The 25,671-nt window shown below is 42.7% G+C and overlaps 1 protein-coding gene across 1 annotated transcript in view; it reads left to right on the plus strand.

Annotated features, from left to right (window-relative positions):
• The window catches only part of PCSK2 (proprotein convertase subtilisin/kexin type 2), a 284,945-nt gene that overhangs the window by 144,517 nt on the left and 114,757 nt on the right, over positions 1 to 25,671 (plus strand). The window contains exons 3-5 of the mRNA XM_080683185.1: positions 11,690 to 11,803; positions 14,366 to 14,474; positions 20,080 to 20,117. Of these exons, the coding sequence (XP_080539311.1) occupies positions 11,690 to 11,803; positions 14,366 to 14,474; positions 20,080 to 20,117 (261 nt within the window). The remainder of the gene's footprint in view (positions 1 to 11,689; positions 11,804 to 14,365; positions 14,475 to 20,079; positions 20,118 to 25,671) is intronic.

Genomic DNA, 25,671 nt, shown 5'->3' on the forward strand with positions numbered 1-25,671 from the left:
TTCTATTCCGGTCAAGGGCATGTATCTTGGTTGCGGGCACATCCCCAGTGGGAGGTGTGCAGGAGGCAGCTGATTGATGTTTCTCTCCCATGGATGTTTCTGGCTCTCTGTCCCTCTCCCTTCCTCTCTGTAAAAAATCAATAAAAAATATATATATTTTAAAAAAAAAGTTTGAGGACCCCTGGTAAGGTATGGTCTTTGGCACTTGGTCAAGTCATGACTTTAGATTAAATCACCCACACTTTCCACCCATCCCCTCTTTCCCCACACACACTTGAGCAGCAGAAGCTGGGACTGGGCTGCCATCATACCCTGCAATCATGGAAACAGAGTGAAGGTAACTGACTCATAGGACCAACCAAGCAATCTTGATGCTATTAGCTTTCCCTAAAGAGGCTTACCAGCCATAGACAGAATAATTAATGAGACTTGCACTGCAAATTCAGTCACATTCACCTGTTCCTTCCAGACACACATTGGTAAGCCCTCCCTCCAGCAAAGAATTCAGACCAGGTGTCCTAGAGACATCCCCACCCAGCATCTTCCTTCTAGTTCACTAGCAGAACAGGACCACGCACCAGCGTCACGGTGGAGGCTTTGTAGGGGACAAAGCTCTGGGAAGCTGTGTTCCTGTGCTGAGCTAGAGCTATTCACTCCCAGCTGAGCATCAAGAGCACCTTCTCTATGGGCCCTGCTGGCTTCTCTTTCCCTCCCACTCCTGAGTGCCTTCCCAGGAAAGAGGAGCACTGTGATGGGGCCACAGCTGAGGTGGATAGGGGCAGCGCCTTTGCCTCACTGCTCCCCTTTCCCCCCTCATCTTCCTGCTCCTCCTCCCATCTGTCCACTCAGGAACCTTCTGTGTTAGACTGAGGTCCTTCTGCCCACCTGCGATGGAAAACAGAGCCATGCACATGGCCCAGGCAGGCTCTCTTTGATTATAGCTAGTAATACATGAATATATCAAGGTGGCTTAGACTTGCTTTGCTTCTTTTCCACACTCACCTCTCAGGAGAACCTCATTGAGAGGATTATGTCGTTTCAGCCAAGACAGCATTCAGGGGTACCTGGCATCTCTGGAAAATTGTCCTCTCAAGCATGCCCCAGTCTAGTCCCTGCCTCCACATCTGGCATAGCACCTACCATCTTTTATTATCCTTTTCCTTAATATAATCCCCTAAATCCCCTAACTCATGACATTGCCCACCACCCCGGAAATAAGAGCAAGATTGAAATCATGCTGAAGTGCACCCCCAAATAAGATGCATATGTGCTAGCAAACCTGGGAGCTGGGATTGGACCTGCTAAAGGCGCTCCGATCAGTTGCCTCTGTGCTTCACTCCACTAAAAACATCTTTCAATCCCTCCCTACTTACATTGACTTATCTCAGTATATCTTGTATACAGGGCTTTAGTTGATAGATAGCAATTTGTTAATATCTTGTCACTGAGATGCAGTGACTGGAACTGTGGCCAGAGGCACGCAGCCATATCCTCTCTCCTCAATTGATCGTCTTCATTCTTGCAAGGTGGGCAAACCTCTCTAAATGAGGGCAATCAATACGGTGCATTCAGCCATGAGTGTGGCTTAACTCCCTGTTCTTTGAAAAGTTAAGCCCTGTGATTTGCCTATAATTGGGCTTTCCAAAAGAGTCACCCTGCCTGCTCAAGGGGGAAATTAAGTAGCCAGACTCACTGAGTGGTTGCTGCCTGTTCCCTCCCATCACTCTCCCTCCCAGCAATTGACCTCCCTGGGTCATGTCCCCCCCATACCTCTCTCCTTTCTAGGTCCCTGTTTGCATTTTGATAACCAAGGCCAGCAGTTGGTAGCAAAGCAGATGAACTAGAACATCTGAGCTTAGGTGTGGTCTCCTTCCTCCATCATCTTTCACACCACCACCAGCAATGGCTTTTTCTGGGTTCCTTGTTTCATAAACTGTGTTCAGCTCATCAGTTCAAACACTGGTATAACACACTGCCTTGGAGAGGCAAAGGCAAAAAGAGCACACATGGGAAGAACTCCAACTGGTTTCTCTTTACCTGTTTACTTTGATTTGTCTGAAGCTAGCTAAGAGCAAGAAGAAGGGAGCAAGGGCACTCTGGCCTGCTTTGGAATAAGACATGCCTGGCTTAAGGTGGGATGGAACAAGGGAAGGCACCACCCCATTGCCTTTCCACCAACCTCAAAAATTATAGCATTGGCAATGATTATAGCAGCAATTGTAGGCATATATTGGATATGTACTATGAGTCAGGTGTTAGGCATCATATGCATTATCTTGTTTGATGCTCACCAACACCCTCATATGAAGTAGGAGCAGAGAAGCAACATGGAACAATAGTGAAGTATGCAGATGTGCAACCAGATTACTGGAGTGTTGTATGAGTTTGCTGGGACTTCCATAACCAAGTACCACAAGTCGATGGCTTAAACAACAGAAATATATGTCTCACAGTTCTGGAGTCTGGAAAACCAAGATCAAAGTATAGATGGGGTTGGTTCAGTCAGCCCTCAATGTATGTTAGCCATTATTATGTCTCATCCCCACTTTACAGGTGAGCAGGTTAGGACTTTTAGGGGGATAGAAGTCAACTTATAACACTGGTAAATAAAATAATTCTTAGTATCCTATATAATAAAAGCCTAATATGCTAAGTGTCCGGTCGTCCATTCAACCAATCAAAGCATAATTTGCTAATGATATGCTAAGGCCTCTTAACCACTCGCTATGTTGTGCACTGACCACCAAGGGGCAGACACTCCCACCGGTAGGTTAGTTTGCTGCTGGGGTCCAGCTGATCAGGACTGAGCGAGACAGGCCAGACATGCCCTGGAGCCCTCTCACAGTCCCTCCCAGGCTGGCCAACCTCCCATGGCCCTCCCCGGCCCTGATCTTGCACTGGTAGGGTCCTTCAGCCTGGCCTACACCCTCTCGCACTCTGGGACCCCTTAGGGGATGTTGGAGAGCCGGTTTCAGCCAGATCCCACAGGCCAGGCTGAGGGACCCTACTGGTGCATGAATTCATACACCAGGCCTCTAGTAGAAAATAATAGTGTGACAACCAATTACACTGTGGATTTATAAACTTCAGTATTTTCAGCAACATGTGGTTTGTGTTCTATCTTCCTTTTCCTGTGCTAACTTCAAGCCAAGAAGTTCCCCACACTTTTTGAGACAAGTTTTCCTATTGTTCCCCTTTCTCACCCCTCCCCTACTAAGCACAGTTAATGCTAATTAGCAGCTGTTTAATCATCAGCCCAGGAAGAAAGCAATCCAGGACCTGCTCTTTAGAGAGTTACATCCACCGTTCAGCCCTCCGGATACTGGAAGGTTGACTGTGTCCCATGCCTTAGGGAGAGGCAATGTGGCTTAGTGAAGAGTTCATAGCATTTAGAAGTGATCAACCTGGATGACTCCACCATGCTTGCAACTGTTGGACAATGACCTCAGAACCTCTGTTTTCTCAACACCACATTTCTGTTGACAAGATTAAATGTTAATGTAACTTTTAAAATAGTATGCTAATGCCCAGAGATCGAACCTGCTTGTAGATTCACAGAAACATTTTTCAGATGACTGAAGATTTTTCATTGAGGAGAGGGATAGAGGGGGAGGGCATAGGGGAATTGCTCAGGTAAAATTTGTGCTGTGCACATGTGCCAAATTGAGGTTTAAAATATCCATCTGTTCATTTTTAATAAAATAATACCCAGTAACAAAACATGCTTGCTTTCTTATATTTTTTATTTGTGTAAATATTTAGGTCTATGGACCAACTTAGGGAAGTATTCTAAAATGAAATACCAATGCTAGCTGTACATTATTTTTTGAGAAGGTAAGAAGCTATAATTAAGTCACATGCATGTCATTGGGACCATATCTAAGTGGTAATGAAAGGTATCCTGTGTGAAAGGTTATAATTAAGAGGAGGAGGAAGAGAGAATAAAACCAGCCTTTTAGTTATAATGTGAGGAAGGAACGTAAACACTAGGAAATACTTCTCTGACATTTAGGGTTTTCTCACAAATCCTATCTAATAAAAGAGTAATATGCAAATTAACCATCACTCCACTATACCCACAAGCCATGCCCACCAGCCAATCAGGAGTGGATATGCAAATAATCCCAACCAAGATGGCTACGGCCACAGAGAGCAGGAGGGAGGCTTGGGTTTCCCTGGCAATGGAGGAAGCCAAGCTTTCTGCCTGCCCTTGCCAGCCTAGGCCTCCACTCAAGGCTACAAAGTTTCAGTGATAGAAGATACATAAACCCAAACAGAAATGGCGGCAGCCACAGAACTGGAAAGAGCAGGAGGACAGGGTTGCCCCGGGCAATGGAGGAAGCCAAGCTTTCTGCACGCCCTGGCTGGCCCAGGCCTCGCTTAAGGCTACAAAGTTTCAATTGTAGAAGATAAATAAATCCCAGATACCAGGGCCTCTGCTTGGGTCGCCAGGGGGCGTGGCCAGCCGGCAAACCACCACAGGCCCCATGCCCAGGCCACCCCACTCCCCAAGGGAACCCTCACCCTGATCCAGGACACCCTTCAGGGCAAAGCAGCTGGCCCCCACCCATGCACCAGGCCTCTATCCTATCTAATAAAAGAGTAATATGCAGATTGACCATCACTCCAATACACAAGATGGCTGTCCCCATGTGGTCAAAGATCCTGCCCCATGTGGACACAAGATGGCCACCACAAGATGGCCTGCAGGGAAAGGCAGTTGGGAGGGACCCAGGCCTGCAGGGGAGGGCAGTTGGGGGGGGGGGACCCAAGCCTGCAGGGGAGAGCAGTTGAGGGGGACAAGGCATGCAGGGGAGGGCAGTTAGGGACAAACAGGCTGGCAGGGGAGCAGTTAGGCATCAATCAGGCTGGCAGGGGAGTGGTTAGGAGGTGATCAGGCTGGCAGGCAGAAGCGGTTAGGGGCAATCAGGAAGGCAGGCAGGCGAGCAGTTGGGGGCCAGCAGTCCTGGATTGTGAGAGGGATGTCTGACTGCCCATTTAGGCCCAATCCCACCAGGATCGGGCTTAAACAGGCAGTCGGACATCACTCAAGGGGTCCCAGATTGGAGAGGGTACAGGCTGGGCTGAGGGACACACACACCCGTGCACAAATTTTGTGCACCAGGCCTCTAGTAGAATTATAACACAGAACTCTTCCCCAGAGGTCTTTAAAAGTAGTTTATAATTTCATCTTTCTGCTTCTGGCAATTTTACTTATGATAATTAAAAAAAAAAAATCCAAATGACCAATAGGAGGGAAAGTGTTGGGTAAATTACGGTACTTTACCCTATGGAATATTTTTTTTTAAATAAATCTTTATTGTTCAGATTATTACAGGTGTTCCTCTTTTTTCCCCCTAGCTCCCCTCCACCTGATTCCCCACCCTACCCCATGCCCTTACCCCCCGCCACTGTCTTCATCCACAGGTGTAAGCTTTCTGTCCAGTCTCTTCCCGCACCCCTCACACCCCCTCCCCCCTGAGAATTGTCAGTCCACTCCCTTTCTATGCCCCTGATTCTATTATATTCATCAGTCCATTCTGGTCTTCAGATTTTTTATTCACTTGATTTTTAGATTCACTTGTTGGTAGGTATGTATTTGATGTCATTTTGTTGTTCATAATTTTTATCTTTACCTTTTTCTTCTTCTTCCTCTTCTTAAAGAACACCCTTCAGCATTTCATGTAATCCTGGTTTGGTGGTGATGAACTCCTTTAGCTTTTTCTTGTCTGTGAAGCTCTTTATCTGACCTTCAACTCTGAATGATAGCTTTGCTGGGTAGAGTAATCTTGGTTGTAGGTTCTTGCTGTTCATCACTTTGAATATTTCTTGCCACTCCCTTCTGGCCTGCATAGTTTCTGCCGAGAAATCAGCTGACAGTCGTATGGGTGCTCCCTTGTAGGTAACTAACCGTTTTTCTCTTGCTGCTTTCAAGATTCTCTCTTTGTCTTTTGCCCTTGGCATTTTAATTATGATGTGTCTTGGTGTGGTCCTCTTTGGATTCCTCTTGTATGGGGTTCTGTGTGCTTCCTGAACTTGTAAGTCTATTTCTTTCACCAGGTAGGGAAAGTTTTCTGTCATTATTTCTTCTAATAGGTTTTCAATATTTTGCTCTTTCTCTTCTTCTGGCACCCCAAAAATTCGGATGTTGGTACGCTTAAAGTTGTCCCAGACGCTCCTTACACTATCTTCATATTTTTGGATTTTTTCTTTTTGTTTTTCTGGTTGGGTGTTTTTTGTTTCCTCATATTTCAGATCTTTAGTTTGATTCTTGGGGTATGTTGATCTACAGTTGAGTTTCTGTATATTCTTTATTTCAGACAGTGTATGCTTAATTTCTGACTGCCCTTTTCCATTTTTTTGGCATTCTCATTAAGGTCCTTGAAGGTCTCACTAAGCTCCTCAGAGGTCTCATCAAGTTTCTCAGCGGTTTTTAGAAGATTCTTGAGTAACCTTATAAATGTAGTTCTGAACTCTATGTCGTCCATCAGTTTGCTTTCCTCCATTTCTCTCATTCGTGACATGTTTCTTTGTCTCCCCATTTTGCTGCTTCCTTGTGTTGATGGAGTGGCTTTGTGTGGTAGGTGACCTATAGGGGCCAGTAGCTCAGCCTCCCCAATCACCTGAGGTGGACGCCTTTGGTACACCGCTTTGTGGGCTGAGTGCAAAGTCTTGGTGTAGTTAAGCCTTGATTGCTGTTGGTACACTGGGAGGAATTGACCTCCAGGCCAATTGGCTGTGAGGACCCGCTGTGTCTATAATGGAAGAACTGCTGCGCTGGAGACACGCTTATGGTGCAGGACTTGTTTCAGTGGGGCTTTGGTGCTCACTGAGTCTGCCTCTTGAATGTATCACTTATGGATGTGAGGAGTTGAAATCTGGTGTCTCACACTGACCACTAGGTACACTGGCTTCTGGATCTCCAATGGGGTGCAGGTCAGCTACTGTCTGAGGCCACCCAGCAGGAGCTACAGCAAGAACTACAGTTTTCTCCTCTTTGCTTGGGGTTTGGAGGTTTTGGAGCTGTCAGACCCGGGCTGCAAGTTTGCTAGGTTAAGCTGCGATAGGGCAGGCCATTCATATGCTAAAACCGCTGCTTGGAGCTTGGGTGGGTTCGTAGATTGTGCAGGGCGGGATCTCAGGGCGTGACTAGGCTAGGGCGTGGCAAACAGCGATGGCTGCCAGTTAGCCGGCTCTGCGTCTCCGACCGCGTCCCGCGCCCCAGCACAGTAAACAATTATTCCTGCGCGCAGCCCTGCAAGCAAGCCTCCCTCACTTTCAGACCCCACGGCAGACAGTCCAGCTTCTCCCCGTAGGAGTTTGGGTCCCCTGCGTCTCCCCAGAAACGAGTTTGGAGTAATCGGGAGCTTATCTCCCTTCGGGTTGAAAACAGCAGCGCTCCCAGTCGCCCATCAACAGCCCAATTCACGCGTCTCTGTACCTCAGCTTTTCCGCGCTTGTGCACCCCTCAATGCTGTTTGCTCTTTCCTTCTAGTTGTAGAACTTCCACTCAGCCAGCTTTCCTGTGGTTCTGGGTGATAGATGTTTTGTCTTTTAGTTGTAGTTTTGAAATTGTTGTGCGAGGCAGCAGTTTAGGTGTTTACCTACGCCGCCATCTTGGATCTCCCCCTACCCTATGGAATATTTAGATAGCCATTAAAATTAAAATACGAGAGCTATATAGCAGCATATTAAAATTCCTATGGTTAGATACTGAGTGAAGAAGGTGCACAATCTTATCTATAATATGATTACTGTTATGTAAAAATTATATTTGAATGCTAATTCAGATTGGAAAAAACAACAGAAAAACAAAAGCAGTTGATGGTATTAGATGGTATTCTTGTGGCAGGGGAAAAAAGAATTGTTTTCCAGTTATTTAAGTGTAATAAGTAAAAATATGTCTTAAAGGTGTTCATCACTCTTGAAATTGTAGCTGTGGTTTTCATTGAGGACATGAAGATAAAGCCCTCTGCAGTCTTCTGAGGCCTAATTTTTAGTAGCACGAGATGCATAATTTCAGACAACGGAGTCCTGCTTTGGTGTTCCTGAGTTGCAAGGAGGGTGGTATCCAGAGGATAACATTTCAAAGTATCACTGGTCTCCATTAAAACCTAATTTATGAAATTGAAAATTAATCTTATGGAAATGGATTTAAACAGTCTTATCATTAGCATATACTTGGTCTAATTGATTTGGGAGTGACATTGTAACAGCTTTCGCTGCTATCACATATTTAAAAAGATGAAATCTGATATGTCCTCCTGTGTTTATGCTGCTGGGAAACAACTTGCAGATGAGAGTGTTCAAACATCCACATGGTAGGTAGTCTTGCTCAACAAAGATCCCAGCAAAGGGAAACTGCTCAATGAAGTCATTTCTGACGATGAATCCAATGTAACCACACTCCCTCAGGGCAGGCCAGTAACTGCCTCCATTAGCGAGGAGAGCAGATAAAGGCTAGGTTGTGGGACCAAAAGGGGAAAAAGAGATGGCCGTATCCAGGCTCCTTCCTTCCCAAGTTAACGTGACACTCTAATTTGAATATAGGTTCTGCCCTTACCCTTGGTTTTTGCTTTCCGTGGTTTAAGTTACTGGTGGTCAACCTTGGTCAGAAAATATTAAAAGAAAATTCCAGAAAAAAACAATTCTATTTAAACTGTGTGCCTTTGTGAGTATATTGAATTCTCACGCTGTCCTGCTTCAACCAGCCAGGATGTGAATCATCACTTTGTCCAGCCTGTCCACACTATGTATGCTCTCCCTCACCCCTCAATCACTTACTAGCCTTCTTGATTATCAGATCAACTATGGAGGTATCGAAGTGCTTGTGTTCAAATAACCCCTATTTTACTTAATAATGGCCCCAAAGCACAAATGATGCTGGCAATTCAGATATGCCCTAAAGTGCTTCTTTTAAGTAAAAAGGTATGTGTGTGTAGGAAAAAACAGTACTATCTGCAGTTTCAGTCATCCACTGGGGATCTTGGAACATGGATAAAGGGGAACTATTGTATTTGCTTTCACAGTATTAAAAAGGTTTTATGAGGGGTATGTCTGGTTCTTTCAGGTTGAAAACTACATTGACTTGGACATTTTAAATGTTCTACATTAATGCTTACACACAAGCCCAGAGACACATATATAAACGTATGGATATATTCTGTGGCAGCTGTGAGAATATGCTGACAGGCCCCTGACGACAGAGAGAGTAATTGACCAGAGACCCCAGCAGCTGCACTCTGAAATCTAATATGGTGTTGGCAATAGGCCACGCTGGCTGGGGCTGTTCCAACCAGTGACTGAGCTCGGCAGGAGTACTGAAGCAGGCCTACCCCTGCGGAGACACAGGTACTCTCTGACAGCCGACTTTGGATCCCCAACAGCTTTGCCAAACCTTCTTTAGACTATGGGGCAGTCAAGGATTATTTTGCTCAACCTTGTACACTCTCTTCTTTATGGGGCCAGACTTGCAGCACAGTTTCTTGCATTTTCTCTCCTAATAAACTTCTTGCATGTTTAATCCTATCTTGGCATCTGCTTCATATAAACATATTTAGGGAGTCCCAAAAAATGTATACATACATTTTGAATAATTATAAAGGCATTGTTTGTTAAAATACATTTCATTTTCAAAATTGAGTTATCAGCTGTTAAAGTGTGTATACATTTTTGGGACACCCTGTATGTGCATATGTATTTAAATTTGAATCATCTGATGGGCACTAGTTGTGTCCAAATTTTGTCATTATAAAAATATCCATCTAGCCCCACCAGCATGGCTCAGTGGTTAAGTGTTTACCTATGAACCAGGAAGTCATGGTTTGATTCCCAATCTGGGCACATGTCTGGGTTGCAGGCTCTATCCCTAGTGTGGGGTGTGCAGGAGGCAGCCAATCAATGATTCTCTCTCATCATTGAGGTTTCTATCCCTCTGTCCCTCTCCCTTCCTCTCTGAAATCAATAAAAAAATATTTTTAAAAAATATAAACATCTATCCCTCCCCCTTTTTTTTTCAATGATACTGCTACTTCTTTGGGGGATTTTTATAGAAACTACACCCCAGTGAATGTCTCTTGCTGCAATACCTCCAAAGAACTCACAGAGCAAACATTAGATTTCAGAGTGCAGCAGCTGGGGTGCCTGGTCAATTACTCTTGCTACACCTACCACTTCTTTTCTATATGGATAGCATTTTGGATAGAATTAGGAGTTTTTTCTGGCAAATGAGCTCCAGGCCTTCTGTGTGAGTGTGCAGATGGGGAAGTGAGGAGCTACTCCCCCACAGCATTCTTCCACATTCCAGGGAAGCAGGAAGACAAGGGTTTGGGCCACATCTTCAATCTCTTCATTCTTCCCTGCCCACCACCACTCTTGACTTGGACTCTCTTGTCCCATATCAGAGTTCTTGATTGCAAGCAACAGGAATAGATTCTGTATCACTTATGCAGAAGAGAATTTGTTGGAAAAGTTTGGGAGCTTACAACCTATGAGATGCTGAAAGATCGATCCTGAGGGAGTCCCAGGGCTGGCCTGCAGGATTCAGATCCTGGAAGAGAGATACCCACTGAGCACCTCTGTGGCAAGGAGAGCTTCAGTTTCTTTACAGCAGGCAGGTGCCTCAAATTTCACTCCAACTAACACAGAACCTAGTGGACTCGGTGATGGCTCAAAGTGAGTTTCCCTAAATAAGATTTAGGTGGAAAAAGTACTCTCAAGGAAGATTAGGTGGTAGGGCCATTAAGAGAAATAAAATGAAATTTTATACATATATATATATATATATATATATATATATATATATATATATACTGGGGAAATTTGATAAAAGGAGAAATAAATGTTGGACAGAAAAAAATATAATTTAAATAAATAATAAGTATCCAGCACACACTTTTTTATACATTTGCATAGTCTGTGAGTGTGTAGACGTTCAGAGACTGGCCACAGCTATTGGGTGATAGATTAGTTTTGCCCAAGTGAAAGAAAGTTTCCTGATTGAGACAGAGCCTAGCTGTTGCCAGGAGCCTGTTAGAACTAATTCAGCTCCTGAGCTTTATTTCCATACAAGGGCTTGGGGTTCTAATGTTTTACTGTCCAAAACCGAAGTGTTGTCATTGCAAGGACAGCAGCACCATCCATCAATTTCTCTTCAAAGGTCCCTCGCTTACCTTCTAGAGCTTTGCTATGGACTTACTGGGTCTCCACAAAGATCTTTTGTTTTTTGTTTGTTTGTTTGTTTGTTTTGAGCTGATTCCCAAATGTGATAGCACAGTACTATCAACCAATGGAAAGGCTGAGAAGCCCTCCAGAAAAATGATCAATGAGGTTTCACTCTCTCCCTCCCTGAATATCACTCTCCTTTCCTTCATAAAAGTATTCCTTTGCTTTATTTTCTTTCTCTTAATGGCCCTACCACCTTATCTTCCTTGAGAGTACTTTTTCCATCTAATTCTTATTTAGGGAAACTCACTTTGAGCCATCACCAAGCCTGTTTGCTCACTGCAAGCAGAAGTAGATGCCCTTGGAAAATAATCAGAAAGTGAGAGTGTATATGAGATAAGCATAGCTTCGGATGGGGAAAAAAAAACACTTCAGATACAAATGGAACTTGAATTCATGGAAATAAATTTCAAAAGAGGAATGTTTAGGTTGATAGTCAGGTAATGTGCCAATATTGTCATTCCAGGTAAAGATGGCCTTGCAACAAGAAGGATTCCAACGGAAAAAACGAGGGTATAGAGATATCAATGAGATCGATATCAACATGAATGATCCTCTTTTTACAAAGCAATGGTATCTGGTAAGTGTCTCTGTATTATTCCTAATGTTTCTCATTTTGAGACTTGGGATACAAAATGCATTTCCATTTCCTCATTATTCTTTGGGACATTGGCCAGCATCCGACTCCATCAACTGCTCTGTCCCTTCTAATCCGTATTGATTTTCTAGCATCACCCAAGCATCTCATTCCCTAATCTGCTTTCTTCTGAACTGCTAAGTATCCATGGCCTCCTAGGGTCAAAGCAACTACCAAAAGCAGATCAGATTCTCCCAGACTCTGAAAAATGCCCCAGTGTATGTATGAATGAAGATGCAAAAACATGTAAAGGTCAACTCAAAGGTCTGGGAAGAGTTATGTGGGGTCTCAATCGTCAGAGTAATAGTAGGACATGATGAAATGACAGACATAAGGCAAAGAATCAGGTGACTACACAAGAGACAAGCAAGAGACCTCGAAAACTAAAGTAGCAGAAGTAGCATCTATCAGTGTTTCCTCAAATAATGGCAGGAAATCAGTTCCATGGTACTTAATTGATGCAGGATTCAAGGCAGGGACTCAACCCATCTGTCTGGTAGTGAATATTTTCTGGCTCCCCAAGAGTCCATCCATTTGGATGGGTTGAGTTATGTTGAAAAGTGCTCAAAGCCTCCAAACAAACCAAACCACAGGGCATATTGAGGGGAAATGAGTGACTAATTTATCAATGTGAGTGAAGCTTTATTTAAGATTAAAAGATGTTGATCAAAAAAGAAAATAAATTATGACCCATGGACGGCTACATTATAGGAATACACCACAAGCCCCCCCCTCCTGGGGCTTTAGACCTTGACTATGCCTTATGCTTTTGGGCATGGAATTCTAAAAATTCCATTTGGGTAACTAAATAAACATGTGTACAGTCAGCGCTTCATATCCATGGGTTCCACCTCCACAATTCAACCAACTAGGGGTTGAAAATACTTTAAAAATAATCCAAGAAATTTCCAAAAGGCAAAACTTTAATTTGCCACATGCAGAGCATTATGCCCAATGCACACATATGAAGTGTAGGCATATCCTGCTGTAACCTATGTGCAAAATGTAAGTTATATGCAAATACCAAACCATTTTATAAAAGGGACTTGAACATCCATGTATTTTGGTATTCACAGGGGTTCTGGAACCATCCCTTCCGATACAAAGGGATGACTATATTAGTCAGGATAGGCTATGTTTCTTGCAATAACAACCCTCAAACAACAGTGGCTTAATGAAATCAAAGTTTCTCACTCATGCTATGCCTCCAATGTTTCATAATCCATCAGGGACTCTGGCAAATCAAGCTCCATCTCCACTCCATCTTGATCCCAGCTTTCATGAGCACATGAGGGAAAGAAAGGGGCAAATTGCCCTAACCAGTTTGGCTCAGTGGATAGAGCATCGGCCTGTAGACTAAAGGGTCCCAGGTTCGATTCTGGTCAAGGGCATGTGCCTTGGTTGCGGGCATTTCCCCAGTGGGGGATGTGCAGGAGGCAGCTGATCGATGTTTCTCTCTCATTGATGTTTCTAACTCTCTATCCCTCTCCCTTCCTCTCTGTAAAAAATCAATAAAATATATTTAAAAAAAAGAAAGAAAGAAAGAAAGAAAGAAAGAAAGAAAGAAAGAAAGAAAGAAAGAAAGAAAGGGGCAAATTGCACAGTGGCACTTAAAGCTTCCACATAGATGTGACAGATGACACATAAGCTCATATTCTATTGGCCAAAATCAGTCATTCTCACTTCCAAGGGAATGGAGAGGTATAATCTTAACAAATGCCTGGAAGGAGAAGAGTGGCCATTTTTATGAAGAGCACTATGACATTCACACAATGTTTTAGCAACATTGTAATGGCCAATTGGTCATTGTGAGTTTCTGCCAATACAAACTCTGATGTCACTATTTTTTTATGACTCATCTTTGAGAAAATCTGCACAGGACAAAGATGCATGAAAAGAGGGTAGTAAGCACATTTATTTGAGATTTTTTCCTTTATTTCATCTTTGGATTTTTTAAAGGGGGAGAATATGCACTAAAGTGGAGCCAGCTATCTTTAATCAGCTCAACAAATATTTTTAAAGCAAGATTGGTGTGGTAGTATTGAAATCACAAAGGTAAATAGAACATCTCCCTCTTGCAAAGGATATTGTATGTAGTAAGGAAATCATATTCACATAAGAATAATCCCAAACAATATGTGCTAAATTCAAAATGTGAAGTATAAATCAAGAACTACAAAAGCCAGCACTTAATTCTAAACTGAGGAGGGTTTCTGGAAATGGCAGCTCTATGGATTTTAAAGATCACAACGTTGTCATAAAAGATGGGAGGATTGAAACTGTGTTTTCATACTTATAAAAAACATAAAGCATTAACAGTGTATATCAAAAAATTAAAGGAGGAGGCTAGTGGGGAGATGCCCAGAAGTACTGGTTCAGGGAAGATGTGGCCTTTGAGCTGGCCCTGGAATAGCAGATGGCTGCAGAGCATGTCAAGCAAACATTTACACAGGTGCTTTACTCCACCAAACTAATAAGATTCTCTTCTTGGAATTCCTGTACCAGATCAATACTGGACAAGCCGATGGCACTCCTGGCCTTGATTTGAATGTGGCAGAAGCCTGGGAGCTGGGCTACACAGGGAAAGGTGTTACCATTGGAATTATGGATGATGGTGAGTTTTTCAATGCCTTTACAGCATTTGTAAGCAAGGGTGTCTTTGCAGTGCTTTGGCATATAAGAGAGTCCTTCTTTTGGAGGTAGAATAGCCAGATGTTGGGCCTGATAACCATCTATACTGTGGCCAAACCTTCACCTTCCTCCAAATCCATCGTCCTCAAATTTGAGGATACCCTTAACAAATATTTGTTGAATTAATAAATTAAATAAACTAATGGAATCTGATCATCCTGCAACTTTAATTTCTTATTAAACCACTGCTTATACCTTACCTTAAAACATCTTCTAAACCTCTTTATATTTACCACCTATTTCTCTAGATCCACACTGTCCAATGTACTAGCCACTAGCCATATGTGGCTATTTACATTTAAACCTCAATTAATTAACTCTAAATAAAATTAAAAATTCAACTTCTAGCTGAATTTCAAGTTCTCAATAGCTACATGGATCTAGCAGCTGCTGAAATTCAAGTCAAAAACTCCATTTTTATCATCACAGAAATTTACGTATATTAGACCATGTGGCTCTAGTCAGGGGTGGGCAAACTTTTTGACTCGAGGGCCACAATGGGTTCTTAAACTGGACCGGAGAGCAGGAACAAAAGCATGGATGGAGTGTTTGTGTGAACTAATATAAATTCAAAGTAAAGGAGCAGAGGGGAGAGCAAGAGAACCAGATAAAACAGCCGGATCCGGCCCTCGGACCGTAGTTTGCCCACGGCTGCATCCATGGAATAGCTTTTTAGCAGCAGGATTGGGCTTTGGAGAATTTTTTACTTTATTGTTACTTTCAGAATGAGCCTTTGTTAAAGCAGACTTTGGTAACATTTTATGATGCATGACCCCTAGAACATATTATCCTATCCCAAACAACTGCCAGATAAAGATTTAACAGAGCTTTATTTTCAAGTTTTTTATATGAAAGCCAACAGTTTGGGTGAATTGTTTTTCTAACTACACATGTCCTTGGCTCTGCCAAGATCCTGGAGCATCTCCGCCCTGTAGTTATCTCATTGGGGATGTACTATCTGGGTCTTCATTAGCTGTCTGGGTCTCCCAGTAAAAGTGCCACTGTGCAGTTTTGGCCCAATTACATATAAAGACTATACAAAGATGAAACAACGGATGGAGCCTTTCCCTTCTGAAGATCCTCAAAGAACACTATGTTCTCTAAAGCAAGCCTTTGAAACAGAATTGATGGGAAAACAAGGGGAGCCAGAGTGATTAAAATTGCTGCTGTCTTTGTGTGGGCTCATTAAATAGCAACATAAAAACAATGCCTCCCTTTTTTCTGGTGTGTTCAACATTTTGAAGTGGATGTAAAAGCTTTCTCCAGCAGCCGAGGGTTTTCACAAGAAGAAAGGAGCTCTGCACAAGAGTGTCTGTGCACCGTGTCTGGAGCTGAAACAGTCTCTTCCTTCCTAATGCTTTGGTTTAGAAACTAAAGTGGCTGACGCCAGCTCGCCCAGGAGAATCTACCTAGGATATATTGTAATGATCATACAGCATATCCACTGTGTACTCCCTGTTGGGTATTAGAGAAGCACCCTCAAAGTGGCACCACAGTGACAACAGACAGGCACACCGCTCTTATGAAACCTCCATCAGCCCTATGATGCCTGCTTTAGGACTCTTTAAATGTAACCGGCTCGCCTGAGTGTCCATCGTCCCTTCCAAAGATAGCAAAGATGACTCTTGCCTCTGCTCCATGTTTCCTGGCTTGCAAGGCCAAGTCCTTCAGAAAGTTTTGACAGAATTTGATTTATGTTATTTCTTCGGCTCATCAGTGGCCTTTGGGATTCCAAAAAAAGAAAAAAGCAAATTCTCTGCCTCCCAATTAAAACTCCTAACTTCCCCATTGCTTTGGTCACCTACTAACACAGAACAAATCACCTCAAAATTAAGTGGCTTTAAATAACCACCATATTGTTCTTTCTCACAGTTCTGTGGATTGCCCAGGCTCAGCTGGACAGTTCTGCTGCTGGCCTTTCTGGGGTATCTCATGCAGTTGGAGTCAGAAGACGGCTGGGACTGGAGGCAACTGGAAGCTCCCTCCAGCTCCATGCAGTCCCAGCCTCTCCACTCCAAGTGGTCTCACCAGCAAGGTAGATGGATTTTTACAGATGGCTCAGGGCTCCCAAGAACAGGCATTCAGATGTTGGCTGGGCTGTGGTATTCAGAAGGCTTGACTGAGCTGAACCAAGATGGCTAATAGTTGATGCTGGCTGCTGCTGGGGCTCAGCGGTCAAGTGACTACACGTGGGATTCTTTCATGGCAGCCTACTTCCTAAAGAGTAAGCAAGTGTCCAAAGGAAACAGGTGGAAGATGCCTGGCCTTTTCTGACTTAGCCTTGAAAGTCATAGCTTCTATAACATTTGTAGAAGCAACCACAGCCCAGTCAGGCTGAAAAAGAAAGAATTGACTTACCTCTAAATCAGGGAGGGGATGACCTTGTCATACTGTAGAATACCATATGGGATCAGTGATACTGAACCACCACCTTTGAAAATACAATTAATCCATTGAGGTCTACTCCTCAGCAGCATATAAGTCCATAGGGATGGTGTAAGGGCCTAGCTTTCTTAGAACAATGAAAGTAACTGGGCTTAGGACCATTAATACATCTCAACTGAACTATTACCATTCTAACTAGGAAGATGTACATGGAGCTCCTTGATAATTCCCTGAAGTCTCTGGAGCTTCCTGGGAATTTGGACTATTGTGGATTAGACTTCAAACTAGTGGCAGATACTAATGGTTTATGAACAAAAATATAACCAAATATTTTTAATTTGTGCCCCATATTCATTATGATTGGCTGATGAGTAGGTGCCTCTGCAGACCATGAGCCATAGCTCAGGTTCAGTGTCCAAACTGTCTGTTTTTTCTAGGACTTACATAGGATCTATCAGTCATTGCTGAAAATAAACAAATACATGAAAAATAAGATTGAATATGTTACTAATACAAGAAGTGAAAAAATAAGCTGATTTAGAAGATGTATTCAGTATATTCCCCTGAATATAAAACTTACAAAACTCTTAAAATACTATTTAATTACCAGGTTATCATTTTCTTGCTTCAGTTCATTTTTATTTTTCTGGATCATGTCTATCATCCTTCACAATTCTATAAATAATATTTTCTTTCTCAGACTAAAGTCTGTATCTGTTCTAACTTAACACCTGGTCTTCCCCATTACCTAATTAAAGATGTTTTATTTAATTGGGCTAAATTTATCTTGTTTTAATTCTAATTTCCTTCTGGTCTTAGATTACCTCTTTGCTTCAATATTTTCCCTTCACAGAGAAGAGACTACTATTTCTCCAAAAATTCCCCTCCTAAACAACTTGCACTCTCAGAACATGGGGTCATGCTTTTAAAAATTGATTCATTGTTAGAAAAAACATTCTCTGGGTGTGCATCTGTGTGTTTGTCATTTCTTTTACCTTACCTGTATGTTACAACATTTTTTTGCCTAACAATGAGTTCACAAAGTTTAACAAATTTTAGCAAATATATGTAACAATTTAATTCCAACACAACATTCTAAAACCAAGTAGATTTTTTTAAATGTTCTGTTCTTCAGCATTATCCACATACCTCTAGTGATATGGTAGATAACGGTACTAATGATGAGGATAGAAATATAATTTATCAAGTGTCTACTACAAGCTAAACACTTTCAATGAATTGGCTCTAATCTTGAAAATTGCTTTGCAAGGTAAATAATATCCCCATTTTAAAGACAAAAAAACTGAGGTTCCAAGAAATTATGTCATTTGGCCAAAGTCACACAAATATTAATTATAGTGTCTGAACCTGAAATGGTACTGGATCTGTTGGTCCCACGGCCCAGGCTCATCCCTAACACAACCTAAACTAACCATCTCTAAATTAAGAGTCCAGAACACGGGTCTGCAAACTTTTAAGTGTTTGTCTTTAAGTCTTCTAACCCCTGTCTCTTTGCAGTCCTTGAGAGGGGAATGGGGGGCGGGGGGGGCGGGGGGCGAGGAGGAGGATGTTGGGCAGGAAGTGACCAGCTATACTCGCCCAAGATACAGAAATCAGCATGATACCAGTAATTGTTTCAGATGTCAAAATATCAGCAGCAAGATATGAAACATGTTAGAGCAGTTTTCCTGAGAACAGTGATTCCCAGTCTAAAAAGTACTTATCAGAAATGACTTGTGCAACAAGAAAAAAAACAAAGGAAAACTTTTTTTTACAAATACAATTGACCCTTGAAGAATGCTGGCTTGAACTGTGCGGGTCCACTTATACGCGGGTTTTTCTATTGGTCAGCACAGTTCAAACTTGCTTTCTTCAAGGTTCAACTGGTGGTTGGGAATCCACATATGCGGAGGACCGACTTAAGTTACATGCATATTTTCAACTGCCCAGGAGGTTGGCTCCTCTAACCCCTCGTTATTCAAGGGTCAACTATATACATCCTGATACAAGTTCTTTTTTGCAGAACAAAGCTATAGCTGTGAACTGACTTTGGTATGCATGTAGTAAAGATGACAGCTATATGAGAGGCTGAATAATACTTCTGGCTTTTAAATATTGCAACCCAATAGAGCTGTTAAATGCCACCATTACAAGCACACCACACTGTTCTCACCTCCACTAGATCAAGAAGAAAATAAGCATATAAAAGCCAGGTGCTTTCCCTGAAGTCATGCAGCCAGTTGGCAGCATGGCTGGGATTCAAACTTGAATCTTTGATTCCAAAACCTACACTTACAACCATTATGCTAGGCAGTGCAGGAGCCTAGTTGGTTTCTTGGAGGGCTAGATGCTCAGATGAAATGAAATTGCAATGATTATATGGCTCTCAGACCTGAAGGAAAACTTTTCAATTTGCCCTTGAAGTTCCAGGGTGCTTTCTGAGACTCACTAGTCTGATAGAGGCCAGCAACTCATGGACCATAATCCTACCACTGGAATGACTATTGGGCAACAAGATAGTCCACATGCAGGAGAAAGCACAGGATCCCTGCAGGGCAACTCGAGGTCTCGGCTTCCAGGAAAGCCACATTTTGGAAAGACTAGTATCACCTCCCACTCAGGACATCTTGCAGGAGACCATTTGCTCTTCACCTAATCACTTTTCTTGCCCAGCTATGTTACTCTTATTATTTCTATGGCAGAGAACCCTCTCCTAATCCATGGCTGTCCAGGCCCTGTTCAATAATAATTGCTTTCCCTCCCCCGGGCCAGTTTCATTTCAGAAGAAATGCCTGTTGATGCTTTAGAAATGTTAGGATTTCCACAAATCTCTCTTGCATCACTGCCCTGATGAGCCATCTATCTTATACACACTAAGCCCCTTTGTGCTAACATTTATAGCAGAAGTGTTATCCTGAGGCTCCAAGCTCTAATTGGCTTCCCTCCTCCAATGCATCTGGTGGCAGCTGTCTCTTCACTTGGGCGGTGCAACCCACCCATCCTCACTCGGGAAGCAAAACACAAGGCTGGGGCCTCAGGCACAGTGTATCCTGGGTGCAGCACATAAGATCTTTCTAGAGCAGCTTTCCCGAGGACAGTGGCAGGTACTAACCTTTCATTCCTGTGCTATTGTCTTTTCACAGGGATTGACTATCTCCACCCAGACCTGGCCTCAAACTACGTAAGTACAAGCTGACCTGTGTGGGAAAACATGTGCACCTTAAGTGTTCTGGTGTCCCTTGTTATTAGGAACATACTCATGCACATTTACACATGCATGCATGCACATGGGACACACACATGTGAACACGTCCATGCATACACAGGCATGCACACTAAAACTGCCCATCTTATTAGAGCCACAGTTCAGGCCAAAGACAAACAGACAGGGTATGGAGCCTAGCAGCAGAAAAAGCTGGTGGTTTTCTAAGAAGAAAAGCAGGAAACTTGAGGTCTGGAAGGTACAGGGAGGGGCAAATATGAGGGAGGTTTAAAATCAACTCTAGCTGAGGATACTAGTATTAAATTGAAGGGTGGAAATGAGCCTGTTGGGTTTTTGCTGGATGAAACTGGTGGCAAAATGCCAAAAAGTGCAGCAACTCGCATTGCAACCATAGCTGTATGAAAGCAAGATCATCATCTTTTTTATTATTTCTGTGTTTATGAGCCCTGCACACCGACTTGCCCCCACAACACTGTGTAGAGCATTTAGTTTCCCACATGTAAGAAATATTAACGGAAAGGTATGGTAAATGCTGTTGGGCTAGAACCACATGCAAGTCACTCTGCTTCCCTGATGAAACCTACAAGCCTTTTAAAGATAAGTGATCACTTTATTTTAACCCCAGGAGAGCCACTATTCGAGCATTGGTATGTTCACTTAAAATTATCTAAACTATTACTAAGCAATACTTCTATAAGCTGCAGAACTAAGTATTCAGAATGTTATTTTAATAGCTGAAGAGGTCATATTAAAGAGAACATGAACTTCAATAGAGAAAAGAAGTTTTTTGGGATCCACATTCTGGGTCATTCACCCTAGAAGGTGTGTATCTACATTGCAAAAAGAGAACAGAGACTTTCCACGTGTTAAGTGCATTGAGCATTAGGAAACAGAGCACCCATGGGCTGGGTTTCTCTTTACTGCAGGAGTCTTATAAATCTACAAGAGTATACTAAGGGCTGAGCATCATTTTAATAATTAAAAAGAAAATTAAATGAATCATTGGCACCGTCCAGACAAAGTGGGCCCAGAGAGACATGACAAAAATTAATCCAAAGCTCTGTTCCAAGAGATGAGACTCCACTCCTGTAGATAAGACAATAAAGAACCACTTATGAGTTGCAGGTTCTGCCTCAGTAGTCCATCTGAGGAAACATTTCTCCTCTCCTTCCTGTGTCCTTTCTCCCCGCTTGCAGACACACGTGGAGCTGTCTGCCTGGCTGTCCCTTTTGCCTCCTTAAAGGGACTGCCCCACATAGAGCCTTGTTTTCCTCCTCTCATGCCATCCCTTTCTCTGTCTCCCCAGGAGCCTGCAGGGCTCTGGAGAGTTCTCCAAAAGGGAGATTGAGAAATGCTTGTGTTGCATTTTCTCTAGCGCTGTGATACCCACAGGCTTTTCTTACACAGAAATGGCGGGATGGTAGCCTGGGGAGGTGCACACAGAGGCATTATTAGTATTCTCCCCAGACCTGAGCTGGGGCTGCACAGGCTTCCTGCCATCTCCAGGACCCAGCACCTTGCAGAGCTGCCAAACAGGGTTCAGCTCACTTTCGCAGACCAGTGTTGCTCCATCTTACAGCTTGTAGGACTTCACAGTAGGGTGGCTGCCAGTCGGGCTGGAAGACTGACCTTTCACTCCTGCCAGTCCAGTCCCCACCAAAGCCACTTACACAGAGACTGACCTGGGCATCCTTCCCTGCTCTCTGCCCAGCCCCGGTGTTCCTGTGATGGGCTGATCTCAATACCAATTATCAGATTAAAAGAGATAGTAATTCAAGAGGGGAAAAAATTCTCTGTGGCTCTGATGAACTGCAGATACAATGCTAATTAACTTTGTGATTCTGCCAAAACCCGTAAGCTGAAATGGGAAAGTAAAACATCCAAATTGAAAGGTACTAGCTCCTCTCGACTCTGTGATATCAGAGTATACCTGAAAGACTCTATGGGTTCTATGAGTGTTGTGTTCATTTCTATGTGCATATTTTTAATGAAATTGGGCTCCTAGTGGCATATATACAGTATGCACCCTTCCACCTGATAACATCATGAACACTTTTATATCATTACATACTCTTCAAAACATGATTATAGGGCTATACAGTTTTTACTCATGCTGCATTGTATTTAAATTTTCCAATCCCCAATTGTTGGACAACTAAGTTGGTTCTAATAGATGTCTCATTCCAAGAGGAAGAGTGACAGATAGACAAGGTACCAGAGGGGCTCTGAACCATAGCCTGCTAAGGAAAGATGAAAAATTGGGGGTTGGGGGGTGACAACTTAAGAGGCACATTAAATATGTTTTCAAATAGTTCCAGTTCTCCAATGCTCTATGTGGGATGAGGCATTCAATTAATTCAGCAATTTCTCCCAAGAAAATTCCTACCCATGGATGACAAATGCAGGAGAAAGATTTTGGTTCAGTACAGTGGTTCTCAACCTTTCTAATGCCGTGACCCTTTAATACAGTTCCTCGTGTTGTGGTGACCCCCAACCATAAAATTATTTTCGTTGCTACCTCTGTGGCGACCCTGCTAGCGATTCTCAACCTGTGGGTCGCGACCCACAGGTTGAGAACCGCTGCTGTAGAGCCTAAGACCATCAGAAAACACAGATATTTACCTTACGATTCATTAACAGTAGCAAAATTACAGTTATGAAGTAACAACGAAAGTAATTTTATGGTTGGGGGTCACCACAACATGAGGAACTGTATTAAAGGGTCGCGGCATTAGAAAGGTTGAGAACCACTGAGTTAAAGGAAGAACTGTCTATATCTAATGATTAAGGTTAATAAATAAAAGGAATTATCTCTCCCAGTAAGTAATGAGTTCTCCATATCTGAAAATGTTGAAGAAGAGTGTTGCCCTGGCCTGTGTTGCTCAGTGGTTGGAGTGTCAGCTGGAGCACCGAGGGGTCTCGGATTTGATTCCGAGTCAAGGGCATATGCCTGGGTTACAGGTTTGATGCTTGCCTGGTTGGGGCTCATGCGTGAGGTGGCCAATAGTTGTGTCTCTCTCACATCAATATTTCTCTCTCTCTCTCTCTCTCTCTCTCTCTCTCTCTCTCTCTCTCTCTCTCTCTTCGCTTCTATTCTCTCTAAAAATCAATGGAAAAAATATCCTGGAGTGAGGATTAACAAAAAAAATAAATAAATAAAAAGAGGAATATTGATGGCCAGTTGGCATGTATGTGTTGTTGAGGAGATGGCAATGTCTACACTAATCTTAGAGTAGATGACATCTAAGAATTGAACAGAAACTTCAATCCAGAGGAAGGTCCTAGTCTTCAACATTTATTAAATACTTGGAGCCTTACAACAATTATGTCTTATTACATAGCTGATTACAAATTTTGTAATATAATATTCTCTCACCCTGGCTGGTGTGTCTCAGTTGGTTTTGGATTCTAAAGATTTTGAAATTGATTCCTGGTCAGGGCACATACCTAGGTTGTAGGTTCAGTCCCTGTTTGGAGTGCATACTGATCGATGTTTCTCTCTCTCCTCCTTTCTCTCTCCCTTTCTCTCTCTAAAATCCTTGGGTGAGGATTAAAAATGTTTTCTCTGTCTTTGGTATAAGTGAGAAAACTGAACATCAAATACCTCATTCTTAATTCCTCAGCAGAGAACCTGAGGCTGAACTGATTTGTACAGTCTCAGTGACTCTCTTACTCTGTATAGAGACTGACAACTTTAAAGCTATTAACAAATTTATCTTCTTTATTTTTTATTAAAAATTTTACACTATAATTAACAGAATGAGTATGGCAAATGGAGTAGACCTGCCCAGGAGAACAATGAAATCAGTGGACGGTGATAAACTCAAAAATTGTTTGAGCAAAGGATTAACAGACAGCTTCACACCTTGTTAGGTGACTTAATGGTTTGGATGTGATGAGCTAGCCTGGTGCCCTTCTAGTGAAATACACTTTGGGGAGGTCTGTGTTTGAGTTCCTTCACAAGTAGACCTTGAGACAAGGGTTTGAGTGCAAGTAGTTTATTTGAGAGGTGATCCCAGGAAGCAAGAATAGAGGGAGTAATGAGATATGGAAGGGAAAGCAGCTAATAAATGGTACATTATCAAACAAGGGAGCGGCTGGAACTTCATTCCACTGGGAAGTCGGGACAGTGTAGAATAAGTGCCAGTTATCCCACCCAGAATGGATACCCAAGGAAGCTGGAGTATTTTTACAGCAACTTCTGTCAGTCATTGGTTGAGGGCTGGTGCCAGGAAATGTTAAAATCCCAGCACATCCTACCTTCCCACAGCCCTTGTCAAAGACGCAAGTACAGGCAGCCAGAACTCACCAGGGTGATAGGCCAAAAGTAAATGGGCTGGATGCTGGCAACATCTGCCTCAGAGAGGATGACTTGGAAATTTATTAAAGGTTAAAATAAACAGAAACGGGCTGTGTTGGGGAAATTATTTCTTGCTACAGATTATTTTCAGTGAGAAGTAAAAACTCTAGCAAAGATTTTTAGACAAAAATGTCTTCATAATCAAACTAGAAAAACTGTTTCCCAAACCAGAAATATTTTCAAAGCTTGTTTTTTTCCATATATTAAAAGAGGCTTCTGCCCTAGTTGGTTTGGCTCAGTTGATAGAGCGTCAGCCTGGGGACTGAAGGGTCCCAGGTTCGATTCTGATCAAGGGCACATACCAGGGTTGCAGGCTCAATCCCCAGTAGGGGGCCTGCAGGAGGCAGCCGATCAATGATTATCTCTTATCATTGATGTTTCCATCTGTCTCTCCCTCTCCCTCCCTCTCTGAAATCAATAAAAATATTTTTTTAAAAAGAGCTGAGTCAGAGTATACTGGTAGTCTGGTGTTCTTTCTATTTAAACTGAGAATTAAAATCCTTCGAAAATGCAAATATATAAATGTGAGTCATTAGTGTTAATTAAATTCAACAAATCTACATTAAATCTGTTGAGAGTTAGTAGCAAAGGATAATAATAGCTGCTTGAGATATTACTGTATTGTTCTATGATTGGATTTAATCTGAGGGATCCAGTCCCACTGATAAATGCTCACTATCCCAAATAATTAAAACTCTCCTTTTTCCATCCCAATAGTAATAACATGAAACAAGTATTGGCCAAGACACTATTTTAGACCAAGTCTAAATCAGAGTTCCTTTATCCTATCCTCTCTGTGCGAATGGTCTGGATATAACACTAACACAATCTGATCACTCTGTATTGGACCTACAATGTGCATGCCTCAGAGGAAGAGAGAGAAGCCAGACTCAAATGTTCTCCAGAGAAGCTGGCGGTCAGTAAGGACACTGGTTAAGAGACATATCTCACAGGTGAGGGGCTGGCAGGCAGGGAAGTTTTTCATCTCTTTACCATGTGGCCCCACTCAGTGATGATCACGTGCCTGTGTTCACAGCACTGGTCCAAGTCCAGAGGTCTTCAGGAATAGAGGGATACTTCTCCAAGAACACAAGAATAGTGACTGAGGTTTAGGTCCCACAAGGTGGGTGTGGGTGGAGCCAAGCACCCCTG

The sequence above is a fragment of the Plecotus auritus genome, assembly GCF_963455305.1.
Source record: "Plecotus auritus genome assembly, chromosome: 8".
Lineage (NCBI taxonomy): Eukaryota > Metazoa > Chordata > Mammalia > Chiroptera > Vespertilionidae > Plecotus > Plecotus auritus.